The sequence below is a fragment of the Scardinius erythrophthalmus genome (genome assembly GCF_964197995.2).
Source record: "Scardinius erythrophthalmus genome assembly, chromosome: 4".
NCBI classification, from domain to species: domain Eukaryota; kingdom Metazoa; phylum Chordata; class Actinopteri; order Cypriniformes; family Leuciscidae; genus Scardinius; species Scardinius erythrophthalmus.
In genome coordinates this window covers 10,042,737-10,060,994 of record NC_138224.1, presented here as the reverse complement: position 1 = coordinate 10,060,994, position 18,258 = coordinate 10,042,737, and the positions used below count along the sequence as shown (strand labels likewise).

Genomic DNA, 18,258 nt, shown 5'->3' with positions numbered 1-18,258 from the left:
GTTACCAGACTCTGACATAACCAACACTTTCCCATCTCTATCATCTCAACCGGCCCATTATTTACCCAACATTTGTAATATAAAAAGTCTTTTTATGTTGTGTGGATATGAAATATGCACCTGCAATGGAAATTTCAATAGCATAATAACACTGGTATTGTTAATGCAGACCACAGGAGTCTTCTGGATCAAGCTGTGTCATTCTGTGAGGAGGTTCTGAAAGAGCTAAAAGATCTGCCCACAGACGGAAGGTGATTTAGGGTGAATACATACTGCTGCATTTTTTTCCATATGCCAAAGTATATGGTGCAATGCAGGGTTATTGCTTTTAAGCATGTTTACTGTTCACTTTTTAAAGATTTTTATACTGTGATGTCTTATCAAGTGTAATTCAGTGCAGAAATACTTACAGATAATGGCCAAAATCAAAAAAAATGTATAGTAACAGAATATTTATCCAGTCACAGACTTTGATGAAATATCATTATAGTGCAAAACAAATTCAATTATGCTATTACCATTTATTATAAAATTTTACTATAATTTGCTGCAATAAGTCTTTTTGCTTTGCATGAGATTTTGATCTTTTGATTGTTATACACTGGAACAAAAGGGGGAACTGCTTTTATATATATTGTATATTGCTTTAATTATGATGATACTCTGCCTTTATTAATGCAAATATAGACAGTTTTTTTTTGTATTCTTGTGTTAATCAAACTTTTACTGTCAGATCCATTTAGGAGTTTATTTGTTACTGAACTCTGTTACACTGTTCAATATTATATTTTGCATGTGAAATTAATAAAAGCTCAGTGATTTTCTCTAAATATTGACATAAGTGCTATTAAACTAACAACTTCAACACTGTTAACTGATCATGTGGTCAACACTGCCCTCTTCTGGAATATTGCTGATCGCTCAAGTCTCACATGCATTTAACTTGTTTGTTTTGAGAAATTCAAGCCCGTTTTTTTGCTTATTTCCTGGTTATGGTAAAGTAATATAAATTTCTAATAGTGAAGTGATTATACATTTTTCTAGTTCTCATATGAAATATGAAAGTTCTTTTGGCCACATGGTGGCAGTGCACTGCTTTTTTTTTTTGTAATTTCATAAAGTGGGCCACAGAATGCAGATTGTGTTGAGTAGAGCTGACCCTCTTTAGACTTATATGAAATTACTGATATTAGATAAGAAATTCATGCATTATTTTCTCCTTCATTTTTGCGTTTATCATCACTGCACACAAACCAGGTTATGAGGTAGAGTCCATTTACGGTTTCAGAACAGGCCTTTGGAGCTCTCGATAGAGGCTGATGCAACAACATATAATTTCTGAAACTGCCAGGCATTTACCCGGCTGCATACTTGGCACAATTTTCGCAATTTGCTCCTCATCTTTTCACTTTTGCTCGATGCCGATGCCAGATTCTTTTCTGAATGCTCTCTCTCCTGCCTTACATTCTGTTGACAGGTGGTTGTGGATTCAGAAATACCATTCATGGTCACTGTGTTTTTGATGGATTGTAACTGGGTTACAAAAGACTGAGACCACAATGAAATTCTGTGATTCATCATTTAAAAGTCTGAAAATAATCAGAAAAAAAAAAAACAGAAATTTCACTCACATTATGCTGATCATATAATTTATAAAGAAAACATTTGTATTAAATTTGAAGATAGATGGATAGATAGATAGATAAAACTATTCAACAATGATGGATGGATGGATGGATGGATGGATGGATGGATGGATGGATGGATGGATGGATAGATAGATAGATAGATAGATAGATAGATAGATAGATAGATAGATAGATAGATAGATAGATAGATAGATAGATAGATAGATAGATAGATTAAGGATGGATGGATGGATGGATGGATAAAACGATTCAGCAATAATAGATAGAACGATTCAAAGATGATAGATAGGTGGATGGATAGATTGAACGATTGAACAATGATAGATAGATAGATAGATAGATAGATAGATAGATAGATAGATAGATAGATAGATAGATAGATAGATAGATAGATAGATAGATAAAACGATTCAACAATGATAGATAGATAGATAGATAGATAGATAGATAGATCGATATGTTATCTTTGTTGGTACTGATCAGATATGCTTCTATTCTGCATTACTAAGAAGAATGTTTTTTGTAAGTAATAAAATGCTTCCCTGCACTTTTGGGATGGACGAATGGATGGAAAAGACATGTCCAGAGGAAGCATCATGTACTTTTAGAGAAAGAACAGAAGCAGAAGGAAATGAGCTTCCTCTGTCTATGGCTTACCTTTAGACTATGAGCAGTAAATCAGGCCTTATCTGAGTCTCTGGCACGCTTCTCCTGGAGCCCTGCCCTGTTTAATTACTCCGTAACTGGAGTTGAAACGGGACGGGATGGCTAATGGTGAGGCCATTGAGGGCTCGGTGACCTCAATGCTTATGGAGCTCGGTGACCTCAATGCTTATGGAGCTTGGTGACACAATTTGGGATCTGTTCCTGCAAGTCTGTGTATGTCCATATTAAGTGCGGTACATTTCATTTCTAATATACAGTCGATACGAATGCTTCTAAATGCTTTATAACTATTAATTCATGGCATTTGATGCCAATTGTTAAATGGAATCTCTACAGCAAGTTATATCTTGGGACTTGAATAATATTATGGATAATTTTTACTTTGCTTATGAACCAGAAAGAAACCACCCAGCGAAGGCTTGGCAACAGTTTAAAATCCACTTTGCATGACTGCACCATGTCAGCAAGTTTTGTCCTGGCAAGACTCTCACAAAATCTAGCAGATATGTATAGTTTGGAATTCAGGTCAGTCTGTAAGTGATTTTGCAGGTGTCTTGTCTGATATTATTATAGACATGGTGACAAAGTTTTTTTTTTTTTTTTTTTGAAAGTCAAGAACCAGATCTGTCTGTTTTTCTGTGCTTCTGAAATCAAAGCAACAAAGTGTCTCTCAGTTTGTGGGTTATATTTTATTTAAGCAATACGCCCCTTGAAGCCGTGTTTTACAGTGCATTTAGAACAGCTAAGGGGCGTTGTTAGGCACAACGCGGAGCGGAGTGCCTAAAACCCCCTTAAATCCACTGTAAAACACGGCTTCAAGGGGCGTATTGCTTTTTAAAAATGGTTACTCCATAAAAATATTCATTTTAATATTTATTTTATTCATAAAATAAACACTTGCAACAAAAAAATATAACGTTATAACCATAGACTGTAAAAAAAATATGGACGTAGTGTCCATGACGTCACCCGTAGGTTTCTGAAGACCGTTTTTGAAGCCTAAAGTGGGCGTGGCCGACCATCGCCATCTTGGTAGCGCGTCACTACCGAATTTATTTATTTTTAGTCAGACAATTAGCTGAGGTAACATGACGGCTAACAAACAGCAGACAAACGGCTAATGATGACTAATGACCACTGCAGTGGGAATTCACCTGTCACTCAAAAGTGGACACCCATAATTATGCAGAACTTTAAGGCTTAATATAATGTAAACGGATGAGTTATAAAAAAAAATCACCCCCCTCACAGTTGTCTTGAAGGGAAAAATTAGCTATATAGACCAAAGCCACTTTTTGCACCAGGCTGTAAACATGTTTTTTTCTGCTGTAAAGTTGGGTATTTTAACATGGGGGAGATACAGATTTGACTCACTTCTGCACCCAGCCTCAAGTGGCCAGTCGATGAATTGCCGTTGAATTCACTTCCGTGTTGGTTTGAAGAGAGAGACAGGGAGGTTGCCGCTTGGTTATAACACATTTATTCCTCCGCCAAGCAATGTAGTTCCAAAGAGGTTGCTAAGCAACACATGCAGCAACAAAGAATCACAAACGGCAGTTGCGCAGTAATACTAATGTAATGTGGTCACAGGTGTATGTTTGTTGATTAATTTACAACGGCTTCGAACGCGGCTCAACCAATCAGAATCAAGCACTGGAACTATCCGTTTTATGATATTGTAATAGAGACCTTGTTGTAGCTTGTGATGTGCTCTGGCTCATGTACCTGCACTTAAGGAGGAGATTTAAGCATGAATGTTTATTACTCAAGCAGTGCAGGGCTTCCTTGCGGTGTCCAAGAAATGTAGGAAGCAAAATGTGTTTGGAAGAGGTTTAGTGGCCAAATCACAATGTTCCAAAACATAGAAATCTGATGCTTTGTGTGTACAGACTACAGTCTTCAAATAAGTGCTGTATTTACATGCACTTCACTTGAAATCTCAGCCTTTAATCTTGGCATTGGTGAATCCTTTGTCCTGTTTATGCCGTTTGTACAGTGCATGACCACTCAATGGATGTTGTTTGGTTGGAACTTGCATCTTACCTTAAATCAACATCAACTGAAAGAGTGGCTGAATGGTGTGCAGTTTCATTCTGGTGTACATGATTGTCAAACACAGTCATCGGTCTCTTGTTTCTGTTTTGGAAATGGTGCATTAACCGACTAATACACAAGGCCCTGGCAGAACAACGAGCGCTGTTGACCCTGACAATCCCTCTGCTTTTGGAGCATTTCATGCGCGAGGACTGATGCATTAAACACTAGCGTGCTTACCATTCTTTTCCCGTGAAATGCGCCTGAGGATCTCCGTGGTGGTTTTAAGACTATTTAGTATCGTCTTAGAGAGATGTTTGGCTTTTCAGACCGAATCTTACATTACAGTTTGAGCGCACGTGAAGAAACAAGGGGCAGACTGTCTGGCGCTGTTTACTTGTTGCATGCGAGCAAAGTCATTTTTTCTTGACTTGAAACTGTTTTTTATTTCTTCTTTTACATGTTCAAAACCTTCGAGTTCTCACCGTTTAAAGTTTCTCATAGGGATTCATTCATTACACATAGGTTTCTTGTTTTGTTTGACATTGCTTTGATTTGATTTGTTTTTGTGATTTTTGTCTCGTTTTGCTTTGTTTTTTTTGTTTGTTTGTTTTTGCATTACTTTGATTTGCTATGTTTTGATTTGTTTTTGCTTTTGTGCTGCTTTGTTTTGTTTTGTTTTTTTGATTTTCTTTATTTTTTGTTGTTTTGTTTTGTTTTGCTTTACTTTGATTTGCTATGCTATGCTTTGATTTATTTTAGTTTTTCTTTGGTTTGGTTTTGCTTTGTTTTTGTGATTTTGTTTAGTTTTTCTTTGGTTTACTATGCTTTAATTTGTTCTTTGTTTTTATTTGTTTTTATATGCTATGCTTCAATTTGTCTTGCTTTGTTTTAATTTTGTTTGCATGTTAAAGTTAATTATGTACATCATGGCAGGTATATATATATATATATGTGTGTGTGTGTGTGTATATAGTTTTTTTTTTTTTTTTTGAAAAGTAATTTTTCTGTTACTTTATTTTATATTGTCATTTCTTCTTGCCTAGGGGACAGTTTATGTACAAGTGGCACAGCTTACCCCACTATCCTGTACATTGTTTGTACTGAAGAAAGGAAACTTAGATCTTCACGCTATAATAACTCAACCCTTGTCTCCCCTTTTGTATCTCTATCCTAGTTTTCAAATCCTCAGTCCAGATGTGTGATATTTCGGCTGGATTTTTTGTTTTACACTATCAGACAGTATATCTGGTTTGTTACTTAGACCGTATGGATGGGTCACTTCCTCACCCACCATCGGCTTCTCATTTAACCTAATTTATTCATGTCAAAGGAACATTTTGTTTCTGTCTCAGTTAATCTCTATTAATAACCCAGTCCTAAGCAAAGCAGCCATCAATCTGATCAGATGTGCAGCCAAAAGCAACGCCATTCATCTTAGACTCAATGCACACCCCTTATACTGGCCCCTTTTGTAAATATCAGAGGATGCAATGTTGTAGTTACAAAACTAAAACTGCTCATCTGTTGTCATGGCAGCAAAATGAGTTGAGTTTATGGATACTCATGTCGGGTGATTTGGGATTTGACCCAAATGGCCTTTTGGTCCTATGTTATTGTATGCATGACATTGCATACAATACATGTATCTCCCTGTGAAAAGCTTTAGGTTGTATGTACGGGTAAGATTATAAAATAATTTTAGCTCAAATCAATATTTATGGTGAGAAGCTGCATAATATACAGCCTGACAAACAATCAAAGTTGTTGCGTCATTAACCACCTAGCAACCATCCAGGACACCCTAGCAACCACCCAGAACTAACATTTTCTTTTCGAAAATGTAAAAATCCAGTTCAATGTATTTATTGTATGCAATGCACACTATTCTTTATTTGATCATTTTACTTTTTAACATGCAAACGCTTATTCACTAATAAGTGCTTATTCACTGTTTGTCTAAATATTGAGGTCATAGCTGCAACTGTCAGCTTAAACCCAGTGTCTAGCCTTCTTCCACATGATCATCGCAGTTGACCTTTACAGCAAGCCTGTGATGAACAATGTGATACAGATATCCCACAATGCATCACTGGAGCATCAAAGACTCAAGAAGTAGGTCAAGAGTAAGTTATAGATCATAGCAAGTATATTGAGGTCATATCTTCAAAGGTATATTTAAAGGTTTTATTGTGTTTATTTGTTTACCCGACAGCTATCAAAATATGATGATATTTACTTTGTAGCATTCAGCCCCGTTCTATTCATAACGGCAAAACTCAGTTGCATAATTTGGACTTCAAATATAGCGAATGCTAAATGTTGAAAATACTTGAGATGATAGGCTAAATATAACCAGTGTATAATAGTACTGTATGTGTAGGCCTTGACCCATTTGATATGTAAAACTAACACACCTCCTGTAACATTTACTTTTCCAAGAATTTTAGTTTAGTATGGCTTACATTTTGCGTCATTGCAAAGCTAAATGTATACAGAAACTTTTATATCAGTATCTGGAGCTCCTTTGCTCTGAATTCCACAGTTGCACAATAATCTGGGTAAATATGCCAAAGAATAATTATTTTTTTCAGCATGACATATACAGTAGGTATAAAAATATATACTATACCATTATACCCATTATATGGTTAAAGATCAGCCTTGAATTGTTAAATGGTTTGCATGGTGAATTATATTTTTTAAACCATAATTTGTTAAATTGGCTTGATGTGAAAGGAAGAAAAATATTGTCATTGTTTTTCAATATTGTGTGGACTTTTGTCTTTTTAAGGCTCTGAGAAAGGACAATATGCAGCACAACTTTACAAAGTATCCTTTTCCCCTTTAAATGGGCATTGCCTTCATACAGTAAATGCCACATATCATCTGTGAGGGAGACGGGGAGGATTGTTCTCAGCCGAAGTCTGTAGGGAGTTCTGTTTGGAGACAGGTTTGATGAATAGCACTCAAAAATAGGTTATGATAGCAAAATATCCCACTTTTGTGATACAGCAGATAAACACGGTTTTATACATCAAACTCTGGATGGTTTTAGTTGGACTATTGCATTGCTTCTGATGCTTTAGGCAGCGAATCATTTGAAATGGAGCCAGTAAGGAGCAAAAATGGTCTAGAATGGCATTGAAACCCTATTCAGATATTGCAAGACCCGTCATTCCCATGTTTTGTTGTGTAGTTAGTGTCTCAAAAACATCAACTGAGTCATGCGGTTTGTGAAGCAGAGTTGGCTGGTTATGTCAGCGCATGTTGCACGTCTGTATTTTTGTCTTGAGTGTGGTCATTTTGTGGTAATGACTGTGGTTTTGTGAGTTTGTTTTTTTTTTTTTTTTTTTTACAAAACAGGAAGACTATTGCAACTGTTGTGCAACCAAATGCGCATTAGGAATGAACTGAATCAATACTCCTTCACCTAACTGTGTTCGATAAGCTTCATAATTATATGATATTATGAATTATTAGGACGCTAACACACTATTCACTCTATTCCTCTTCATAATCGCTTTTCCCTTTCATACGAAACTGTCACTTCCTAACTTTTTTGGACAAGTATTCTGTGTGAGAACGGTTATATAATGTTGAAACTAACATCTCAATTTCAGTTCTAACCCCTCATGCTATTTTTTTTACAAATATTTGTAATGGCATACGGCCTGTTTTTCTTCAAGATTAAGCGAGCAAGATTAGCATTCACGTTTGTTTGTGTGGGCCGACTTTTGGGAGTGTATTGTTTGGGTATGAGTTGGTTTTTGTGGCTTCTGTTCAAATACAGGCTTTATTGAGTGATTTTGTAACTGTGGTTTAACAAAAAATGGCAATAAGCTAAAATACATTTGTCGATTTTTACGCTTCATTTATCTTTATAAAATTACACCGTAATGATTTAAATAATATACAATACCATCCTGAAAAATATTGACTATTGCATCCATTTGCTTTTATATTTTCTCTTTTTAGCAGTAACCTTTTTGATTCCTTATTCCGAGAGAAGGTGTGACATTTGGGCCAAATGGATTTTTTTTGTGCATTACAGCGCTGCTCTGTATGAAAAGCAGGTGCACATGATCTTTGAATTCAATCTCACAGGTCATTGTGTGCCAGCCTGTTAATACATTGGCAATGGAATTGGTATCCACCCCATAAAATTGCATTCACTGACAGAATGTTAAAAGAAAAAACTGTTAAAGTGGGCAAAACAGGTATTATATCTTACAATTTGGATTTAAAATAAGTGCTTTTAAGAGATTGCCATCATAGTGACAAGAGCAACAATATAAAATATTTAACATATATCTGTTCTCAAGCTTAGTTTGAGAACAGATATATGTTAAATGTTCTATATTGTCATATTAAAGCATTGTTACCAATTAGTAAATTAGCATTTACTGAATTAGTCTGGTTTCTGCTGCTAAACATATTTAAGTTGAGATTACATGATAATTTTAAGTTCAATTAATGAATAAGCTTATATTTCAAGTTAAAGGAAATTAAAATGTATGTGTACAAAATAAAAATCTGGTAGTTCTGCTTACTTAAAATTGTGAATTTCTTAACTTGGGGAAAAAAAAGTTTTGCCAACTGATTCGGATTTACAGTGTCATTTTAAAATGGTCAAATCATGCAGCTTGTTGAGGAGCAATTACGATTTCCAACTGTCGGACAATAAAAAAGGTGAAAAATTCTTGCAATGAAGGAGGTACCGAGCCACATCAGATAACAAAAACAACACTGCCAAGAACCACCCCCAATTACTTACTACTGCAGTTATAATAATATGTAATATACATGTAACCTACATAACATGGGCGCTGTAATGTATACTTACACCATTCTTCATTTTAAGTTTGCATCTTTTATTATTGCAGGGCTTTGGTTTGAACTTTAGCTTGTTCCATTACATCAGTGTTTTCTGACCCTTCAAGATCAAGTGTTGCTGTAAATAATAATTTTCTCTTTTATTCTGGAGTGTGTATGGATGACACTGGGAACTGATAACTGTTTCAATGGTGGCTTTCTTTAGAAAAGTGCTATAACGAAATGAAATACAGAAGTAAGGAGCATCAAGTAAGCATAATATTTACACTAGCCAGCCTAGATATGAAATGGACTTGTCAGTGGTAACTGGTCAGCTGGAAAATGTTAGAAATATTGCTGCTTCTTTTAGAGAGAATTCCATCTATGGCATATTAGCCTGTTGCTATGAGACACGCAGCCTTTGAGAAATCAGTGTGTGACAGAAAGCCTATTTTAAATATGTTGCCTAAATATAAACAGCCATCTGTCCTCCCGCTTAACTCAGGCCCACTATTTGTCTTTCATTTCTAGTAGTGAATTGCTTTTTAATTCCCTCATCTTATGTTTGTTGTCTAGTGGCGTCAGTTTGGCCCTGTACGTTTTGAAAGCCTTGATCATTCTTTCTCATTTTTGCTTGTTTTGAGTAGCCGATGATAGTAACCCATTCTTTCCTGATCTAATCAAATTCCAGAGGGAATGCACAGGATATATACAGTCAAACTGTGCACATATTAATTCCCCTCAGTGAGGGAATTGCTCTGTTCCCTGTAAGACACAATGGAAAGCAAAAACTCTCAAATGTAGAGAAATATTGATTTTTGGGAGGGAAGAATAATTCCAGCTCCCGGCTAGATGAAAATGAAGTCATAGATCAGTCGAAGGGTTTCTCTCAAAAGCAATGAGAGAGCTCAAAAAGCCAATGAAGAATATAGCAAGCGTTCGTCCTCCCTCTCCTTCACTTTCATGCCGTATTTTGGCCTCCCGAGCTTCACTGTCTACATGGATTAGTTTGAAAAATATCCGCAGAGTCAAAATGCCTCTGCTACCATGAATTGCCATTTATCCTCACAGATATGTTCAATTTAGAGGGGTGCTTTCAAGTTCTGGCCAAACCAAACGAAAGCCTCAGACATTCTCTTGAGAGCTTCCTCAACTAGAAATACTGCAGCTATTCTTCTGAAGTCTGATGCTGATGAACTGGATTTACATGTTTAGCACATTAGCCTTAATTTCCTTTATTTTTATCGTGTTTGTTTAGCATTTTCAACTGATATCGAGCTGATGTTATCAGTAATTCTAAAAAGCAGTATCTACTAATGATCTCACCTTCACTTCTTTGTTAACATCTTGATTCAGATTAGTAACTTTTATAGCATTAAAGTGAATTAGTAACCTCTTGTTAGTCTAATCAAAAACAGGCTACATCATGCTGTAGTGTGTAGTTTGTTATAAGAACAGGAAACTGGCGCTTCAGTTCACACATTCTCACCAAAATTTGACTATAGAAGATTGGAAAAACATTGCCTGGTCTGATGAGTCTCAATTTCTGTGACGTTCAGATCCTGCCTTGTATCAACGGTTCAGGCTGCTGTTGGTGGTGTGATGGTTTGTGGGATATTTTCTTGGCACACTTTGGGTCCCTTAGTACCAATTGAGCATCATTTGAATTCCAGAGCCTACCTGAGTATTGTTTCTGACCATGTCCATCTCTTTATGACCACAGTGTTCCCATCTTCTGATGGCTACTTCCAGCAGGATAACGCGCCATGTCACAAAGCTCAAAGCATCTCAAACTGTTTTTTTGAAAATGACAATGAAAAAAAAAAAAGTCCATAGTCCCCAGATCTCAGTGGAGCACCTTTGGGAAATAGTGGAACTGGAGTTTCGCATCATGGATGTGCATCCGACAAATCTGCTGCAGCTGTGTGATGTTATCAGTAAGTAGTTGGCTATATTTCATACTGAATATAACCAAAATGTACAAATTCCCTGTACATAAGTGGCTGTCAAAATGAAATGCTTTTGTAGTGTTGCAACACCAAAGTAGCTCATTGTTAATGATGTTTCATGACAATAGATTTAACAAGATGTCCTGTTCAAATAGCAAACAATTATAATCCCAAACAGGTCACCATTTACCATGTCCTGTATGTGTACTCTTAAAGACAAACAGCAAAACCTTGCTTTGAGGGGTTTCCAGGCTGACCTCAGCTGACTGGCCTTTAGTGGTTTTCACAAATGTAGATCTGAAAAGAATCAAGTGTACCAGATTCAGCTATAATCCACTTTGATTAATGCTCCGCGGAAAGAACACAAGAAAAAGTATCTGGCAATCAAGGCCCTACACCTCATTTCTCATATTAAAAACAGAGAGATTGCTTTAGAAAAATATAGAAGGAAGGAAAACAATGTACAGCATGCATGATAATCTGATTTTGCGTTTTCATAAGATCAGGTATGATTCAATCAACATTTTGCCCATATGATTTAGTCAACATCTCATTTTCTTCTGTATCGCACATATAAAACACAATGTGAGATGTTTCTGAGTGTTGTTTTTTTCATCTGTCTGCAGTTCCCATCATGAATCTAATGATGCAACAACAGCCTCTAATCACACATCCAGGCTCTGGTATCACTGATTATTCTGCTAGTTTAATAGCTCTTGATAAGTGATCCACTTGGCCTTGCATTGCTCTTTCAGACATTCAACAAACAGCAGCAGTAATAACTCAAATGCAATTAATATGCATTTGTTTCTCGACCCATCAGATTGGCTTGTTGATTGCCAAACCTCTGTTTGAGATAATGTGGCAGATATGCTTTAAACTGCATTCGCCTGGTGAATGTTTATTATGTGTGCGTCATTATGTGTGGGACCAGCAGCTTATATAACAGTTCCACATACACTCAATCAGTGAAGGTCCAAACAACACCCACAGACCTCACAATTAGTGCAGCTATTTGTTATTTCTGAAGAGATGCTATTCTTGCATTCACACTTCAATAGTTATGCTTTAAACCACATGTTTTGTGCATACACACACACACAGTCATGGTCAAAGGTTTACATGTTAACATATTACATTTTACTTATGTATTTATGTATATATATATCGTGTGCGTGTGTGTGTGTGTGTGTGTGTGTGTGTGTGTGTGTGTGTGTGTGTAGGTAGTAGTGGCCAAAAGTGATGTCTTTGAAAATTTATATTCATGAAAATGTATATCTTCACCCTTTATTCAAATATTATTTAAAAAAAAGTGAAATGTTGCATAGTTGTGCTTGGAGTGCACAGATTTTTTTTTTTTTTTTTTTTTTTTTTTGTGATTGTGATTGTGAACATTTTTGGCAAAGCTGTCACACAAAGAAATTATGAACATGCAAAAAAAAAAACAAGAGTGAACCAATTAAATATTAATAACTGATATTATGTTGTGGTCAATGTATGCTTTTTTCCTGTTTTTCTATGCATTATTTTGCATAGTAAAATAAAACCTGTTGCTGTAGTTTGCCTTTTGTCCGTTGTTAAAATATAAAATAAAAAAATTTCTAAAATATTTTCCTCGTATTTTGATGGTTAAATGAAGGGTCATTAAAAACAAATATCTCCTCCGGACATCAAGTTTGGCCACTAATATACAGTATATACATACTAAAACCCCTTTTAGGCCATATCTTGTGACTTTTTTTTATATATATATATATATTATAAAACACTAATTGTTTGGTAAACATGCATGATAATTTAAAACTGATTTATGTATCCTTTTTAATGTTTATAGTGTATTAGTTTATAGCATAATGGTTTTCTAATATCTCATACAAGAACAGAATGTTGGTGAATCTTTGTAAACAAATAGAACCATTAATCAAATGCAAAAACATGACAACAAAGAGCAACCCCTTCCACACACACACAGAGAGCCTGCGATGTTTTGGCTCCAGCTGTGGCTTGCGTCAGCGTGACGTCAGGATCCTCATAATGCTCGAGCTGCGCAACATTGGAGAGGCAGCGCTACAAACCCATGCGAGTCTGACGAACACCTGCGCGAGATCAACACGGGTATAAAGGATGCACCAGTCCCTTCTTACTTTCGGTCTCCAGTGTTTTTTTTAAAGCGTTGCCAGTCAGTTAGAGTGACTGAAATGTGGAGCGTGCGTTGAACTGGATAGGGGCGTTTGAGTTTCATTCCTTTGAGATCTGGACGCGTTTCTGCGAAAAATAATGAATGACATAAAAGTTGCAGTTCTTGGATCCGATGGTGTTGGGAAATCAGGTATATTTATAATTTGTATTTAATGAAATGCTTAATTGATCATCTTCATTAAATAGACTGTTGTTTCGTTTTTTTATCAATATAAAAAAATATTTTTGTTTTTATGCAATGCAAGTTCGAATTTTTTTTTTTACAAAAATATGTAAAAAAAATTATATATATATATATATATATATATATATATATATATATATATACACACACACACACACACATACTGTATATGTGCATATGTGTGTGTTTTGTATGTTTCACCTTTTGTACTCCTCTTCACATCCACAGCACTTATTGTTCGGTTTTTAACCAGGCGATTCATTGGAGAGTATGCATCATCATCAGGTATGTGTGATATTGTTTTCAGATTGCATTTTTTCCTATTGTTTAAGGGGGTGCATTTGGTTTAGAGAGGTGTACAGAACATACAAGGTATAGGCTGGAATCTTTTTTGCGTCTGATGTGATCTGTTCTTGCCTTTACAGAATGCATTTACAGAAAGCCCATGTCTATTGATGGAAGACAGCTCAATCTTGAACTTTATGACCCCTGTTCTCAGGTATGTGGACATCTAACTGTAACTAGCTGGAGTAATCAAGGCAAAAACCAATAGTGTGCTACTGCATATTCCAGTGACATAACAGATCTTTCTTTAAGATCACTTAACCTTTGCCTGTTTGAACAGGTAGACTGAATTTCATTGTAAGCTAAGAAAAACATTGTATGGATTGTAATGTATCGCCTCATCTTGTACACTTTACTAGTCTTGACTTTTCCCAGAGACCTGGCATCATCAAAAACATTTAGTATGTATCCTGTAGAAAGCAAGTGTTGTCTCCCTTGCATTAATGCGTATTGCAGAGGGTTTTGCTGCGTATGAAATCTTTCCACAAGCTCCAGACACAACCAGCATTATATGATACACCAAACAGCTCTGCTCACTGTACGCTTATATTATTCTTTGGAAATAAACCTTATATAACCACACAAGAGTGATTTAATATGAGATGAAGCTTTGTCCTCTTGAGCTTATATATATATATATATATATATATATATATATATATATATATATATATATATATATATATATATATATATATATATATATATATATTAATAATGTGGTAAAAATGAGGTAAATACAGTCTGTGTTTTTCTCTTTGATAAAATCCAATTATTTAATCAGTCCTGTTGCCCATTATGTGATTGGATGCCATCTGTGCATCTTGGGGGTCCAGTCGATTATCCTGTTTTTCCTCACACAATCCCATTTTGTGTAATCAGTGATGTTTAATTAATTAAATGGATATTCCTGTTGTAAATAGTTTTTCACAAAATGTTAGTAAGTAGTTTTTCGACGCTAAAATCAAGTATACCAGTTAAGTCTTGTGGTTATACTATTGAAACAGTGAGTATTTTAACGTTTACAGATTGGCCCTGTTCCCTTTCATTTTAAGTGCTCCAGATTTTTGCATTTAAACTTTTGTGGTAATGTTCCTTTAAAGACATAATGCATGTGTGTTTTCTTTGCAGCCGTGCGAGGGGAAATCCACTCTCAATGAGCAGATCCATTGGGCTGATGGTTTCGTGGTCATTTACGACATCAGCGATCGTTCCTCCTTCCTCACGGCCAAAGCCATAGTGCACCTGATCCGAGAGCTTCACCTGGGTGGGACTAAAAGGTAACGGTTCTCTAAGTTCACAACAACATCCTCAGGCAGCAGAAGATGTGCCTATTTCTGTCCATATGCTGTACGATTGTTGCTCTTATGTGGGTGTATAATTCACCAGCTTGGGTTTGCATTGAGGAGGATTGTTGAATTGACTATGTGGGTGGTGTTGATGGGTGGATGAGCTGGTGACTCAATGAAAAATATCTATTTTTGGTTTATCCTTGGCTATTGAGAATTTTTCAGAGATGAAGTAGATGCACTGGACAACTCACTTTATAACAGACATGGGTGGAATATTGAATGGGCTTGTGTTTTCAATTAAGATGTGTTCAATTCATAATTCAGGTTGAATTGTTTTTTCATCATTTAAATGAATTGCGATTTTAGACTTTTCCTGCTTTTTCTTTTACTTTGGTTATAGTGAATTAATTTAAGCAGAGCCAAACGCAAGGAGAAACATCAGCCAATCAAATGAAACTTCTCTTAAAGTCAGCATGAAACAGAAGTTTGCGATTAGTCTTTTCTTCCCTATTGTGACATATATCCGAGTGAAACGGCTTATCGAACCAGAAACAATGTTGGGCGCGACTTGATTTTGTCCATCAGGAATTGATTGGATCGTTGGATGATTTTGGTTTGCTATTGGTCGATCTCATGTGAGTGACAGGTTGTCCCGCCCTCGCGCCGGTAAACATATCATGAAGAGAAGAGATGTCACTGCAAGTTATTTTAAATAAAGATTATGAGGGCGCATGAATAATAATAAAAAAAAGATGTGTATGGATAAATCACTTATAATAACACTGCAATATTCCATAAAAAAATAAATAAGAATTGTCAATTTTGATTTCATGGTGACTCATCTAATCAAAAGAAAAATGATGTTGTGTTCTGAATTTGGTGGCTTTTTAAGAGAAATTTAGACATCCCATATACAAGTGTAGTTGATAAAGTTGGCAAACTGTAGCAGACAATGAAACATCCTAAGCACTGTTGTTACTCCTCTGACCCCAGGGACACGGACTCTGTGATCTTCCTGGTGGGAAATAAGCAGGACTTGTGCCACATGCGTGAGGTGGACCGGGAGGAAGGCCAGAGGCTGGCGTCAGAGGGCCGATGCCAGTTTTACGAGCTGTCCGCTGCGGAGCACTACCAGGAGGTGGTGCTCATGTTCTCAAAGATCGTGCGCAATGCCAGTCTGGGAGGCAAAGCCAAGGAGCGCCGCCGTCGCCCCAGCGGATCAAAGTCCATGGCCAAACTCATCAACAACGTCTTCGGAAAACGGCGGAAATCAGTTTGAGAACGAACTTGGACAATTGTTGCAGGACTGAGAGATGAGATGCATCAAACTTGTTTAGATAGTTCCTCACCGCTTATTGTCTTGGCCACACAGTCATTACCGGGTGCATCTCACAAAACACATCTAGAACATGGACACATTTCACCCCAAAGTCAAACTAAAACAAACTGTTTCCTAGCTTAAAGAAAATGAAGCCTGATAATTGTGATTTTTGCATTGCAACAATATTTTCATGACAATTAAGCACAATTACCTCATAAATTCTCATTACCGTAATTTCTCATTGTGGTAATGAGAAAATGTGCTGAATTGTCACAAAATAAATCGTCACAATGCAAAACATTTAAAATAGGCTTAATTTTATTTATGCAAAAAATATAATAGCCTATTTTTTTACGTCTGTGTACAGCTGCACATCTCTGTTCTTTGCCTTAAATGTTTCTTTAATCACTTCTTTTGATTTGAAAAAAAAAACACTAACTCTGAAGTTGTGAAATATTGTTAGCTTGCTATGTAGTTATTGCTAAACTGTTTAATGGATGATGCCAGCAATGACTGACTAATGTTGTCGTTTATGGATTTTGAAATCTCATCAAATTCATGAAAAATATAAACATTTTCATCAAAATGATGTGACCGTACTGACCAAGCATCTTTTCATCTTCTAGGAATTCACATCTAAAGGTATTTATTTCCACAAAATTGGGAAACAACTGACCTATGTCCAGAGCATAAGTGATAGGTATGCAGTATTGAATACTTTATCAAACGTGCTCACCAGAAATAGCATTATCTTGAATGTTGTGCAACTGATTTGCTTCAGGTAGAAAGTTTGCATGTTACAGTCAGGAGATAATGTAGAACAGACTCCGATATTGGAAAGGCTTTAAAAAAATAAGCGATGAGTCTCTATTTGTTCTAATTTGTACTACAGATTACCAGATACATAGTACATGCAGTATTGTGCAAAATGCAAATTACTTTCAATGTCCTAAATAACGTGTGTAATAGTATGCACTATGTAGCCTACTACTATTTACTAATACTATTAAAACTGTTTAAAAAGTAAACAGATGCTATTAAAGATCAATTGATGTTGCTTGTGGTTCATTCCTCCTCACACTGGCGATGGAAGGTCAAGTCGGATGCATTGCATTGTGGGATCCAGTATTCTATGCAGTGTGCTTTGGTTGCATACTATGGTATGTTTGTCAAAAGGTAGTTATTCCACGCACACAAAAATGTTGCATATTGTACACTGAAAACACTCTACAGAAACATACAAGTTGTAGGCTACTACTAAGACATACTACAAAATACAATGTGATGAGTATTTGTGTTAACTGAGTAAAAACCAGCCAGAACAACGCATATCAACATCCTGTCATCCACCCACATCATCACACAACATCCAGTTTTTCTACAGAAAAAAATATTCTATATAAAATCAAAATCAGGCATTGTTCTGAAGGTACGCTTACAAAAAATACATTTATTCAAGTGTGCTGTTAGTATACATCTTTTAAACTAAAAAATAAGTATACTTTAAGTCTACTTTTTATGTACTTCTCAGAAATATCCCTAAAATTACACTAAAGTATATTTGACTTATATTGACAGAAGTTCTTGTACTTGTCGCAATTTACTGAGTTTACTTCAAAGTGTATTTTCATATACTAATAAATGAGCTATAAGTATTTAACTAGTAAATTATCAGCATACAAATAAGTTCACTTCTATAGTTGCAGTATGAAAAACATAGTTGTAAACTAGTTGTGTACACAGTTTACTACTGTTACACAAAAGTATACTTTATACACTAAAAAGAGGGCCATTTTAGCCCCAA

The 18,258-nt window shown here is 35.8% G+C and overlaps 2 protein-coding genes across 4 annotated transcripts in view; both read left to right on the top strand.

Moving 5' to 3' along the window:
- The window catches only part of arhgef39 (Rho guanine nucleotide exchange factor (GEF) 39), a 46,222-nt gene extending 44,630 nt beyond the window's left edge, over positions 1 to 1,592 (top strand). For all 3 annotated transcript variants that reach the window (XM_081362885.1, XM_081362883.1, XM_081362884.1), the window contains one exon: positions 170 to 1,592. In XM_081362885.1, coding sequence (XP_081219011.1) covers positions 170 to 209 — 40 coding nt within the window. In that variant the 3' untranslated portion in view covers positions 210 to 1,592. The remainder of the gene's footprint in view (positions 1 to 169) is intronic.
- Positions 1,593 to 13,171: 11,579 nt separating this feature from the next.
- rergla (RERG/RAS-like a) lies at positions 13,172 to 17,511 on the top strand. The gene is made up of 5 exons (XM_081363212.1): positions 13,172 to 13,442; positions 13,725 to 13,781; positions 13,922 to 13,995; positions 14,973 to 15,121; positions 16,127 to 17,511. The coding sequence occupies exons 1-5, from the start codon at positions 13,391 to 13,393 to the stop codon at positions 16,410 to 16,412; spliced, it is 618 nt and encodes a 205-aa protein (XP_081219338.1). The 5' UTR covers positions 13,172 to 13,390; the 3' UTR covers positions 16,413 to 17,511.
- Positions 17,512 to 18,258: the final 747 nt, after the last annotated feature.

What these genes read in the sequence shown, in the direction of transcription:
- rergla (XM_081363212.1), top strand. Translation starts at nt 13,391, where the DNA reads ATGAATGACATAAAAGTTGCAGTTCTTGGATCCGATGGTGTTGGGAAA. An exon ending in CGATGGTGTTGGGAAATCAG is followed by an intron (nt 13,443 to 13,724) that starts GTATATTTATAA and finishes TCACATCCACAG; the next exon opens with CACTTATTGTTCGGTTTTTA. An exon ending in AGAGTATGCATCATCATCAG is followed by an intron (nt 13,782 to 13,921) that starts GTATGTGTGATA and finishes TTGCCTTTACAG; the next exon opens with AATGCATTTACAGAAAGCCC.